Source organism: Nomascus leucogenys, chromosome X, assembly GCF_006542625.1.
Source record: "Nomascus leucogenys isolate Asia chromosome X, Asia_NLE_v1, whole genome shotgun sequence".
Lineage (NCBI taxonomy): Eukaryota > Metazoa > Chordata > Mammalia > Primates > Hylobatidae > Nomascus > Nomascus leucogenys.
Genome location: NC_044406.1, coordinates 62746844 through 62760620, shown reverse-complemented (window position 1 = coordinate 62760620; position 13777 = coordinate 62746844). Strand labels below are relative to the sequence as shown.

Here is a 13777-nt window from a genome sequence, read left to right as displayed (position 1 = left end):
ATTATTATTATTATACTTTAAGTTTTAGGGTACATGTGCACAATGTGCAGGTTTGTTACATATGTATCCATGTGCCATGTTGGTGTGCTGCACCCATTAACTCGTCATTTAGCATTAGTTATATCTCCTAATGCTGTCCCTCCCCCCTTCCCCCACCCCGCATAGCTAATTTTTGTATTTTTAATAGAGATGGGGTTTTGCCATGTTGACCAGGCTGGTCTCGAATTCCTGGCCTGAAGTGATCCACCTGCCTCAGCCTCCCAATGTGCTGGGATTACAAGCATGAGCCACTGCACCTGGCCTAGTTTTAGTTTTAGTTTTTTTTTTTTTTAGATGGTGTCTTGCTATGTTGCCCAGCCTGTTTCAAGGATCCCCGGGCTCAAGGGATCCTCCTGCCACAGCCTCCTGAGTAGTTGGTACTACAGGCATGGAACATCGTACCCAGCTAATGCTTGGGTTTGAAGGAATTCCATGGAGCTCAGACCATTTAGAAAATGTTGACATCATTTGTGCAGATTCAATAGCTGGTTAATGTTGCTAATTGAGCATGTCATTTTTTTCTCGCAAAGTAAGTTCAAGACTTCAGAGCCAGCAGTTAGCTATGTCTGTCCAATGCTTGAAAATATTAATAAGTTTTTCAGTTTTACAGGGCACATATCCAGATCTTCTTTCAGAATTTCTACATTTTCTAGTTTTGAAGACATTGTTAAGTTCAGTTTTGTAGGGTTTTTTTGTTTGTTTTAGAGAAAGGGTCTCACTCTGTAGTCCATGCTGGATGGAGTACAGTGGCAGGATCATAGCTCACTGTAGCCTTGAACTCCTGGACTCAAGTGATCCTCCCACCTCAGCCTTTGGACTAGCTAGGACTAAAGACGTGTGCCACCATGCTTGGCCTGTTTTGTACTTTTAATATTACCTAATAACATTACTATTTGTGAAGTCAATGCATTTTACTTTCTGAGAACGAGTAATGATTAAGTTATAAACAAGTGACTCCCCAAAAATGCAAATTTTATTTGAAAATTATACTCTAGCTTAGAGAAACTTTAAATCTCCAGTTTGGTTTTACTCTAAGGATCAAGTTCCTTCATGCTGTATTCATTTGGCCAATGATTTAGGCATAGGTTTAAAAATGATTTGCTACATTTAGCCAATGGTAATAGTTCACAGCACATTTATCATCCATTGTTATTTCAGAAGTTGTTGAAAAGCTGGTTACAAGTGATAATTCACCTAACATACCAGAGGCAATTGATAGACTCTTCAGCGACATAGCAAATATCAACAGGGAGTCTATGGCTGAAATGACAGACACTCAGGTTAGTATAAAAATAATTCTGTTTATGATAAGTTTTGATGATTCTTCATTTTAACCAATGTATTATATAGGTAAAAAAGTAGTCTTCATGCTTAACCATCGCTAAACATATAAAAATCTATTTTTGGATGTTCACACCTAATTTAGGGGGAAAAATTTTAGAAACCAATGGGAAAATATGTGCTCAAGTTTAATATTTATTATTTATTTATTAGTAATGTTATTTATTATTAATATTTATTAACCTCTCCAGGCTTGAGTTTTCTCATCTGATAAATGATAATAGTAATACCCACCTCCAAGTGTTGTTGTGAATAGTAAACAAAATAACATATATAAGGTCCTGGGCACATACTAGTTCTCTTTTCCTTCCCTTTGCAGCAAAGTAGTGGAGCCACCCAGTAGTGGAGAACTCAGTTGATTATAAGCCTTCAGAAGTGCTTTTTTTGGGGGTAATTTTCTAATGTTTAAATGAAGGTCTGTTACTTACTTAATATGGAAGTTGTCTTGAGGCTTGAAACACTTTTGAGAACATTTACCTTGGGCAAATACTTCCATTTTGGTGACTACTTATATGGAAAGGTGAGAAGAAAGTTTATTGTAAATCTCTCTTCCTCTTTATATATATATATATATGTATCTATATATGTATATATGTGTTTATGTATATATAAATACCTTTATTTAGATATAATTTACATACCATGCAATTCACCCATTTCAAGTATACAATTCATTAGTTTTTAGTATTTCACAGAGTTGTTGTGCACCTATCACCACAGTTTGTTAATTTTAGAATATTTTCATCACCTCAAAAAGAAACCTCACACCCATTCACAAACACTCTCCATTTCCTCCCGTCCTCTTCCCTCCCTCACCCTCAGCCCTAGGAAACCACTAATCTACTTTTGGTCTCTATGGTTTTGCCTAATGAGGACATTTTATATAAATAGAATCATACAATGTGCGGTTTACTGACTGCTTTCACTTAGCAAGATGTTTTCAAAGTTCATCCATATTGTTGCATGTATTTGTACTTCATACATTTTTATGACTGAATAATATCCCATTGTATGGATATACCATATTTTGTTTGTCCATTCATCTATTCATGAATATTTTCATTGCTTCCACCTTTTGGCTGTTATGAATAATGCTGCTATAAATACTCATGTACAGATTTTTATGTTTTCATTTTTCTTAGGTTTGTACCTAAGAATGAAATTGCTGGGCCGGGCGCGGTGGCTCACGCTTGTAATCCCAGCACTTTGGGAGGCCGAGGCGGGCAGATCATGAGGTCAGGAGATCGAGACCATCCTGGCTAACATGGTGAAACCCCGTCTCTACTAAAAATACAAAAATTAGCTGGGCGTGGTGGCAGGCACCTGTAGTCCCAGCTACTTGGGAGGCTGAGGCAGGAGAATGGCGTGAACCTGGGAGGCGGAGCTTGCAGTGAGCTGAGATTGCACCACTGCGCTCCAGCCTGGGTGACAGAGCAAGACTCCGTCTCAAAAAAAAAAAAAAAAAAGAGGGATAGAGGGATCCAGTTTTTCCACCTCCTTGCTGACATTTGTCATTATTTGTCTTTTTGATTATAGTCATTCTAGTGGGTATGAAGTGTTGTCTCATTGTGTTTTTTATTGTGGTAAAATACACATAACATAAAATTTACCATCTTAACTATCTTTAGGTGTATAGTTCCCTTGTGTTAAGTATGTTCACATTGTGCAGCTGTTATCCAGAACCCTTTTCATCTTGCAAAACTGAAAGTCTATACCCATTAAGAAACTCCCCCTTGCCGTCTGAAATTCTTATGAATTTTGGGATCAGCTTGTCAACCACCATTCTACTTTCCGTCTCTATAAATTTGACTACTCTCGGTACCTCATGTAAGTGGAATCATGTAATAATTGTCTTTTTGTGGCTGGTTTATTTCTCTTAGTATAATGTCTTCAAGGTTCATCCATGTTGCAGCATGTGTCAGAATTTCCTTCCTTTTTAAGACTGAATAATCCATTGTATGTGTACACCACATTTTGTTTATCCATTCATTTGTTGATGGACACTTGGGTTGCATCTACCTTTTGCCTATTGTGAATAATGTTGCTATGAGCATTGGTATGGAAATTTCTGTTCAAGTCCCTGCATTTAATTCTTTTGGATATATACCCAGAATTGGAATTGCTGTATCATATGGCAATTCTGTTTTTAATTTTTTGAGGAACCACTGTACTGTTTTCCATAGCAACTATACCATTTTACATTTCTATTAATAGTGAACAAGGGTACCAGTTTCTTCACATTATCACCAATACTTGTTGTTCTGTTTTTTTTATTGATAGTAGTCATCCTAGTGACTGTGAGGTGGTATCTCAGTTTTATTTATTTATTTTTATTTTTATTTTTAAGGCAGTCACACTCTGTTGCCCAGGCTGGAGTGCAGTGTCAGGATCTCAGCTCACTGCAACCTCTGCCTCCTGGTTTGAAGCAGTTCTCGTGCCTCAGCCATTCAAGTAGCTGGGATTACAGGCAGGCGCCACCACACCTGGCTAATTTTTGTGTTTTTAGTAGAGACGTGTTTTTGCCATGTTGGCCAGGCTGGTCTCGAACTCCTGGCCTCAAGAGATCCACCCACCTTGGCCTCCCAAAGTGCTGGGATTACAGGTATGAGCCACCATGCCCGGTGGTAAATCTCTTTTTAGATCATAACCTCTTACTGTACTTAGCTGTTAGTGAAAACAAATTACAAGATTTCAAGAGTTTGTGTTTGTTTGTTTGTTTTTTTGAGACAGTGTCTTGGTCTGGAGTGCAATTGCATGATCTCGGCTCACTGCATCCTCGACCTCCTGGGCTCAAGTGATCCCCCTCAGCCCTCCAAGTAGCTGGGACTGCAGGCATGTGCCACCATGCCCAGCTAATTTTTTGTATTTTTCATGGAGATGGGGTTTCTCCATGTTGCACAGGCTAGTCTCGAACTCCTGAGCTCAAGCAATCTGCCCTCTTTGGCCTCCCAGTGTTAGAATTACAGGCACGAGCCATAAGAGTCTGGTCTTATTTTTGAAGAAGATCTGCTTGGTTTTGGAAATGCCTTGAATTTATTTTCTTTCTGGAAAGTCTAATCTTCATATTATTTACTTCTGTTTGCAGCATGTATTTACCATGCTTATCATTATACATTTACGTAAACCTAGGACAAAACCTGCCACATCTTAGGTGCTTAATACATATGTGTTGAATAAATATGTTTTGTGATTATGAAGTATTTACAATCATAGTTTATCTTATCCTTTCTAACACAATATGAGAAAATACAAGAATTTATTTAAAATCATAAAGTAGCATAACTTTACAGAAAGTTTAGAAAAATAGATACAAAATCACATGCAAACACACCACTTCAATATAATTACTATTATTTTAATGTATTTTCTTTAATAGTTTTACTGTTTAAATATTATTTAGCTATAATTATACTGTACATGTAGTATTTCTGGCATCATAAAAGGCAATTTTCTCTGTTTTCCCAACATTTTAAAATAAACATTTTCAAACAGAAAAGTTGAAAGAATATTACACTGGACACCTATGTAACAGCCACTTACATTCTACAGTTATAAACATTTTACCATATTTGCTTTTTCACATATACATTTGTCCATCAACCCATCTTATTTTTTGGGTGCATTTTAAAGTGAGTTGCTGACAACAGTACATTTCCCCCCTAAATGTTTTAGTGTGCATATCATTAACTAGAATCCAATATTTTATTGAAGTTCTTTTTTGAGGTAAGATTTGCATATATACAACTTTCTGTACGTACAGTTTTGTATCTTTCCTTCTTTCCTTTTTCACTAGACATGTAATAAATATTTTCCCTTGTTAAAAACATAGTTTTCGCCGGGCACGGTGGCTCACGCTTGTAATCCCAGCACTTTGGGAGGCCGAGGCGGGCGGATCACGAGGTCAGGAGATCGAGACCATGGTGAAACCCCGTCTCTACTAAAAATACAAAAAAATTAGCCGGGCGTGGTGGTGGGCACCTGTAGTCCCAGCTACTCAGAGAGGCTGAGGCAGGAGAATGGCGTGAACCCGGGAGGCGGAGCTTGCAGTGAGCCGAGATCGCGCCACTGCACTCCAGCCTGGGCGACAGAGCGAGACTCCGTCTCAAAAAAAAAACAAAAAAAAAACAAAAAAAAAACATAGTTTTCATAACCACTATTTTATTTTATTTTTGTTTTTATTTTTATTTTTTTGAGACAGAGTCTCGCTCTGTCGCCCAGGCTGGAGTGCAGTGGCATGATCTTGGCTCACTGCAACCTCCACCTCTCAGGTTTAAATGATTCTTCTGCCTCAGCCTCCCGAGTAGCTGAGACTACAGGTGTGCACCACCACGCCTGGCTATTTTTTTTTTTTTTTGTATTCTTAGTAGAGATGGGGTTTCACCACGTTGGCCAGGCTGGTCTCGAACTCGACCTCAAGTGATCCACCTGCCTCAGCCTCCCAGAGTGCTGAGATTACAGGCATGAGCCACCATGTCTGGCCATGACCACTATTTTAAATGGATGAATACTATTCCATCAAGGAAGCTTATCATAATTCACCTATTTCTTTATTATTGGATATTTATATTGTTTCTCATATTGTTCCTTATTTTTCACTATTATAAATAATGATATGAAGAACACTATTAAGTGCAAAGAGTATCCCTCCCACACATTTTCATCTATTTCTTAGGATAAAGTCTCAAAAGTGCAACTATTGGGACAAAAGATATGAATTTAGTTTATTTATTTATTTACTTATTTATTTATTTTTATTGAGACAGAGTCTCGCTCTGTCTTGCCCAGGCTGGAGGGCAGTGGCATGATCTTGGCTCACTGCAACCTCCGCCTCCTGGGGTCAAGTGATTCTCATGCCTCAGCCTCCTGAGTAGCTGGGATTACAGGCGCCTGCCACCACGCACGACTAATTTTTGTATTTTTTAGTAGAGATGGGATTTGACCATGTTGGCCAGGCTGGTCTCTAACACCCGACCTCAGGCAATCCGACAGCCTAGGCCTCCCAAAGTGCTGGGATTACAGGGGTGAGCCACCGCACCTGGGCGAACATTTTTATATATTGCCAAATTGCTTTCCAAAATGCCAAAACAGGTAGCTTCTTTAAGCTATTTAGTCTGGATGTTCATTTCCCATCATAATATGTCAAATCATTTGTTCTTCTGGGTAATTTGGAGTGCAGTATTAACTCCATGTGTTTTTAGTGATACAAATGAAATAATACTTAGTATGAAAGTCAGCCGGGCGTGGTGGCTTATGCCTGTAATCCCAGCACTTTGGGAGGTTGAGGCGGGCGGATCACCTGAGGTCGGGAGTTCGAGACCAGTCTGGTCAACATGGTGAAACCCCATCTCAACTAAAAATACAAAAATTAGCCAGGCATTATGGCGGGTGCCTGTAATCCCAGCTACTTGGGAGGCTGAGGTGGGAGAATCACTTGAACCCGGGAGGTGGTGGTTGCAGTGAGCCGAGATCACGCCATTGCAGTCCAGCTTGGGCAACAAAGTGAGACTCTGTCTCAAAAAAAAAAAAAGTCATCATTTGATCAACTGTGGCATTGAGGATACTATGTGATGGAGATGGACATGATAATTAGCCCCAGAATAATAAGTGAAATGACAACCATGCTGCATTAGGCTGTTTGCATTGCTATAAAGGAAATACCTGAGGCTGGGTAATTGATAAGAAAAAGAAGTTTATTTGGCTCATGGTTCTGCAGATCGTATAAGAAGCATGGCACTGGCATCTGCTTCCGGTGAGGGCCTCTGGAAGTTTCCAATCATGTTGGAAGGGAAAAGGGAGCAGGCATCACATGATGAGAGAGGAGGAAAGAGAAAGGAGGAGGTACCAGGCTCTTTTTTAAGAATCAGATCTTGCAGTAACTAATAGACTGAGAACTCACTCATTACTGTGAGGACAGCACCAAGACAATGAGGGATCCACCCCCGTGACCCAAGTACCTCCCATCAGCCCCACCTCCAACATTGGGGATCAAATTTTGATATGAGATTCCCAGGGGAAAAATATCCAAACTATATCACATGTTAGATAAATCATCTGTTTAAACTGAAGCTCATCAGAAAAATGTGAAATGGTAAGTGAGAAAAGTGGCATGGAAGAAAAGACTTAAAACTAACATACATTTTGTACCACTGCTGTGCATAAATTGGGTTAAAAAAAGAACTAAAACAATTAAAGAATAAATGATACAAAGTAATATAATTAATTGCCAAATTGTATACAACTTAATGACTATATGAATTCAAAGAAGAAAGAACAACGTAGACTGTAATGGTTGCTGAAAGCTTCATTTATGTTGTTGGTGAGACTGAAATGGATTTGAGTTACATAAAAACAAAGGGAGGAGGTATATCAGGTGAAGCCAATAGTATGAATAAAGACACATTGATGGGAATAAACAAGTTGTGTTCAGGAAATAGATAATTACTCTAACAGTGGGTAAGTTTTTGGGGGGAGAGGTAGAATGGGACTAGATTATGGAGGGCCTGGAAATGACCCACAATAGTTACATAAGCATACAACATTCAAGAATGAAAATACCGTTGGAGGTGGCCAGTATTTTAACTAGCTAAGGAAATGTTTCTCTTTGACCAGATTGAAGAAATGGCAGTAAACCTATGGAACTGGGCACTTACCATAGGAGGAGGTTGGCCTGTAAATGAAGAGCAGAAAATTAGATGTACGTATACATATTGTGACACGTATTATGAGGAGTGTTCTTTTTATTTTATTTTATTTTTTATTATACTTTAGGTTTTAGGGTACATGTGCACAATGTGCAGGTTTGTTACATATGTATCCATGTGCCATGTTGTTTTGCTGCACCCATTAACTCGTCATTTAGCATTAGGTATATCTCCTAATGCTGTCCCTCCCCCCTCCCCCCACCCCACAACAGTCCCCAGAGTGTGATGTTCCCCTTCCTGTGTCCATGTGTTCTCATTGTTCAATTCCCACCTATGAGTGAGAACATGCGGTGTTTGAGGAGTGTTCTCACTATATATTGGGTAGTGTTCCTGCAGTTTAGATAATGTTTTGACCAGTTCTTAGATAGAGATTTGTTAAAAGACAAATGAAACAAGCCAGGAACACTGGTTTCTCAAGCAAATGGCCTCCCTCAGTTTTATGATTTTTTTTTCAGAGGTTAGCTCCTTATTAACAAACGTTTAAAGATATCACTGCAAGAAATAGTCAGGAGGTGAACAACAAAGATGATTAAAAGATGGGACAGTGAGAACTTAAAGAAATGTTAAAGGACATGGATTATTTCTCATGGAGATGATCAAAATCTTCAGGGTTCTGAAGGACCATCAAATAGTAGTTTCCCCTCTATTAATAATAGAATAAGTGTTGCCATATGACATATTCAGATTTTAAAAAGTATAAAGAATAGTTTCCTCAGGAGGTGGATTGATAAACATTGGAATGAGTTACTGAGAAACTATAGAAATGATTTCTACCTGTGAGAGCAAACAACAAAAACAAAAAACCAAAAATCTCAAACTAAACTCATCTTCTTGGATGCTTTGAATGTGATCCACTGTCTGGCAATGTTCTAGTGCTTTAGCTAAATGGGCAAAGTCTAGTGTGCTGACAGTTAGTGATTTTCAACAGGCATAGTGACAGCAAATGCATTTATGGGAAGTATATTGCCAATTATAAAGGATACATTGAAGTAACAAACCAAAGGGTGAACCTCTGGACTGCTTGACATTGTAAAGACAAATGACTTTTGTCTGTATGCAACAAATATAATTTACTACTAACTATTTCTTTGTGAATATGATCAAAACTGTATACAACTTCCATGTAGATACAGGGTAATTGTGCTTAATATAATCAATAATATACTTACTCATGAGTCCACTCTATTAGCATGTTTAGAGAACAGTTCTAGCTCTTTAACTCTTAGATAAATTGATATCATTGCTCCCAGGAGCCTTAGATCCTGTAGTTATGGGGAGGTAACAGCTAGGAATTTATCAGTGGAAGAAACTTACTACACAGGTGAACTGTGTGATATTAAAGTTCTTAACTCCTACCATTCTGCATATGAAGAGATATTGCTTTAGCTGTTTACTGCTTATCAAATAGGGATATGGTAGATGAAGTGGCTGTCGCAGCCTCTTCCCATGTACTGTCTCATTTCTTTTTTTCTTTTTTTGTTTTTAAGGGACGGCAAGGGGTGAGGGCAGAACCACACAGTGTTGATGGGGTTAGGGCCAGGGAGATGAGAGAGCTAGGGAAGAGAAAAGAGACTGTTAAAAAAAAAGGGCGGGGAGCTGTAAGAGGAAAAATACTAAATGGGTAAGGAAAGTGGGGAAAGTGGAGAAAAAAGGGGGAAGCAAGGAGAGGAGAAAGGCAAGAGAGGAGAGAAGAAGAGGGAGAAGCAAGAGATAAGAGAAGAAAAGGGAAGGATAAGAGAGGGGACAAGAGACAGTGAAGAAGAGAGTCCCATGTACTGTCTCATTTCACGTAGCAGTTCTTAATCAGATATTTGGGTGCTTGTTATGTGTATCATATTTTTTTTGATACAGTGGAGAATAGATTGTTAGTGCAGGAAGCCTCCAAATTAAAATAATTTTATTTCAAAAATATGTTTATTGGAATATATTTTGTTTCCTTAAAAACAAATTTAGTGTGCCTGGATTATGTGCTATGTGATGAAATAAGTCATGAAGATTTATAAGCTATAATTCTTTATTATTTGGAGGAATTATGGAACAATAAACAGGAAAGTCAGAAGTAGATGAATGACTTGTAAGTTTTAGTTTTAGACCTGTTGCATTTGAGATGACAATAAGGTTGGAGATGTGAGACTAGAGCTTATGAGAAAGGTCAGGACTCAGCCTATAGATTTGGCAATGATTTACACAGAGGTGGTAGTTGAAGACAGAAGAGTAGTTGAGTTGTTTGAGGAAAAAAATAAAGAGCAGTGGTTCTTAAATATTGGTGTAAATCAGAATCAGGCTGGTAGCGGTGGCTCACGCCTGTAATCCCAGCACTTTGGGAGGCCTAGGTGAGTGGATCACCTGAGATCAGGCATTCAAGACCAGCCTGGCCAACATAGTGAAACCCCGTCTCTACTAAAAATACAAAAATTAGCCGGGCATGGTGGTGTGTGCCTGTAATCCCAGCTACTTGGGAGGCTGAAGCAGAAGAATCACTTGAACCCTGGAGGCGGAGGTTGCAGTGAGCCAAAATCGCACCGTTGCCCTCCATCCTGGGTGACAAGAGCAAAACTCCGTCCCTTCCCCTCCCCCCCCAAAAATCAGAATCACCTGTGAAGCCTGTGAAAAATACAGATGCCCAGGCCCTTCCATTGGTGGTTTTGATTCATTTATGTTCAGGATGAAACCTGGGCATGTCTATAATTTGAAAAAAATGTCTCAGGAATTCTCATGCACACCAAAATTTAAGAATCAGTGGTACTGAGAGAAGAACAAAGTAGTGAGATTTTAACTCTGAAACTACCAGCTTCAAAGTTAAAATAAAAAGAATAAGGATAGATGAGCAAAAGGAACAGTCAAACAATCCTACGGGAGATTGGCCAGGCGCGGTGGCTCACGCCTGTAATCCCAGCACTTTGGGAGGCTGAGGCGGGCAGATCACAAGGTCAGGAGATCGAGACCATCCTGGCTAACACAGTGAAACTCCATCTCTACTAAAAATATGAAAAATTAGCCAGGCGTGGTGGTGGGCTCCTGTGGTCCCAGCTGCTCAGGAGGCTGAGGCAGGAGAATGGCATGAACCCAGGAGGCGGAGCTTGCAGTGAGCCGAGATCGCGCCACTGCACTCCAGCCTGGGCAACAGAGCGAGACTCCCTCTCAAAAAAAAAAAAAATTCTACAGGAGATTTATTAGTCATTTATTGAGTGCATTCTCCATATAGGGTTCTTGTACCATGTTATGGTACATAGTAAATGAAAGGGAAAAGGTAAGATACCAGAACAAAGATACCAATCCTAAATTATGCTTGAGGATTTCAGAAGGAATAGTTTAAAGCTAGATAAACAATAATTTAAAAATTTATAAATGTCAGAGGGTATAACCCCGTGTTTAACTAAAGTCAATTCAATTTCAGGCTGTGAGTAGAGCAGAGTAAAGCAGATGTTCAAAGGTATCAGTCACCAATTATGTAACCAAGATGTTTATAATATAGAGAGGTCAAGAACAGGCTGGTGAGAAGACAAGATGGAGCAACAGCAACAAAGAAAACATCTTTATATGGAAGTAGCATTCTGTTTCAGCCTCAGCTGCCTTTGGCTTGAAGACTTATTGGTGATAACTATAAATAGCTGGATTACGAATGTCAGGATTGGAGCAGACAAAGTTCTTAGACTAAGATATTTCCCACACAAGGACCAGGATATTTCAGGCCAAGGGAGTAATTTTTTTTTGAGACAGGATCTGGCTCTGTCACCCAGGTTGGAGTGCAGTGGTGCAATATTGACTCACTGCAACCCCTGCCTCCTGGGCTCAGGTCAACCTCCTACCTCAGCCTCCCGAGTAGCTGGGACTACAAGGCATGTGGCATCACACCCTACTAATTTTTGTATTTTGTAGATACAGATTTTGCCATGTTGCTTAGGCTGGTCTGAAACTCCAAGGGAGTAATGTTTTTCAAAAAGGTTATGGCCATTTTGAAATGTTGCTATGAAGTTAAGGAAGGTGATCTTTGGGAGTGCAGTTTTAGTAAAGTGGTAAGGATGCAAAACAGATTGCGGACATTTAAGGAGATGAGTGAGTAGCAAGACAGTAGAGCTAGTAGACAGACTTTTCAATTCAAGAAGTTTGTCAATCAAAGGAAGAGGAGAAACGGGATGCAAACTTGAAGCATAGTGGGGTTAGTTGATTTTTTTTTTTCAAGGTAAGATGGGTACGTTTGAAGGTAGAGAAGAAGGAATAAGTTGAGAGGGAGGTACTCAAGATACTTTTAGAAAGGGGCAATAATTGAGAGATCAGAGTCTGAAAATACTGAAGGATTAGCAAACTTTGGAGCTTTGGAATAAAGAAAGGAAACATTTTCTTTTTCTTTATTTTATTTTATTTCACTTTAAGTTCTGGGATACGTGTGCAGAACATGCAGGCTTGTTACATAGGTATACATGTGCCATGGTGATTTGCTGCACCTATCAACCCGTCATCTAGGTTTTAAGCCCCGCATGCATTAGGTATTCGTCCTAATGCTCTCCCTCCCTTTGCCCCCACCCGCTGACAGGCCCCGGTGTGTGATGTTCCCCTCCCTTGTCCATGTGTTCTCATTGTTCAACTCCCACTTATGAGTGAGAACATGTAGTGTTTGTTTTTTTTGTTCCTGTGTTAGTTTGCTGACAGTGATGGTTTCCAGTTTCATCCATGTCCCTGCAAAGGACATGCACTCATTCTTTTGTATGACCGCATAGTATTCCATGGTGTATATGTGCCACATTTTCTTTATCCAGTCTATCATTGATGAGCATTTGGGTTGGTTCCAAGTCTTTGCTATTGTAAATAGTGTTGCAATAAACATGTGTGTGCCTGTGTCTTTACAGTAGAATGATTTATAATCCTTTGGGTGTATACTCAGTAATGGGATTGCTGGGTCGAAATGGTATTTCTGGTTCTAGATCCTTGAGGAATCGCCACATTGTCTTCCACAATGGTTGAACTAATTTACACTCCCACCAACAGTGTAAAAGCGTTCCTATTTCTCCGCATCCTCGCCAGCATCTCTTGTTTCTGACTTTTTAATGATCACCATTCTAACTGGAGTGAGATGGTACCTCATTGTGGTTTTCATTTGCATTTCTCTAATGACCGGTGATGATGAGCTTTTTTTCATATGTTTTTTTGGCCTCAAAAACGTCTTCTTTTGAGAAGTGGCTGTTCATATCCTTCGCCTACTTTTTGATGGGGTTGTTTGTTTTTTTATTGTAAATTTGTTTAAGTTCCTTGTAGATTCTGGATATTAGACCTTTGTCAGATGGATAGATGGCAAAAATTTTCTTCCATTCTGTAGGTTGCCTGTTCACCCTGATGATAGTTTCTTTTCCTGTGCAGAAGCTCTTTAGTTTAATTAGATCCCATTTGTCAATTTTGGCTTTTGCTACAATTGCTTTTGGTGTTTTAGTCATGAAGTCTTTGCCCATGCCCATGTTGTGAATGGTATTGCCTACATTTTCTTCTAGGGTTTTTATGGTTTTAGGTCTTCTGTTTAAGTCTTTAATCCATGTTGAGTTAATTTTTGTATAAGGTGTAAGGAAAGGATCCAGTTTCTATTTTCTGCATATGGCTAGCCAGTTTTCCCAACACATTTATTAAATAGGGAATCCTTCCCCCATTGCTTTTTTTTTGTTAAGTTTGTTGAAGATCAGATGGTTGTAGATGTGTGGTGTTGTTTC

The 13777-nt window shown here is 39.2% G+C and overlaps 1 protein-coding gene across 1 annotated transcript in view; it reads left to right on the top strand.

Moving 5' to 3' along the window:
* TEX11 (testis expressed 11) overlaps nucleotides 1-13777 on the top strand; it is a 404765-nt gene that overhangs the window by 33590 nt on the left and 357398 nt on the right. The window contains exons 3-4 of the mRNA XM_003272686.3: nucleotides 1198-1319; nucleotides 7990-8074. Of these exons, the coding sequence (XP_003272734.1) occupies nucleotides 1198-1319; nucleotides 7990-8074 (207 nt within the window). The remainder of the gene's footprint in view (nucleotides 1-1197; nucleotides 1320-7989; nucleotides 8075-13777) is intronic.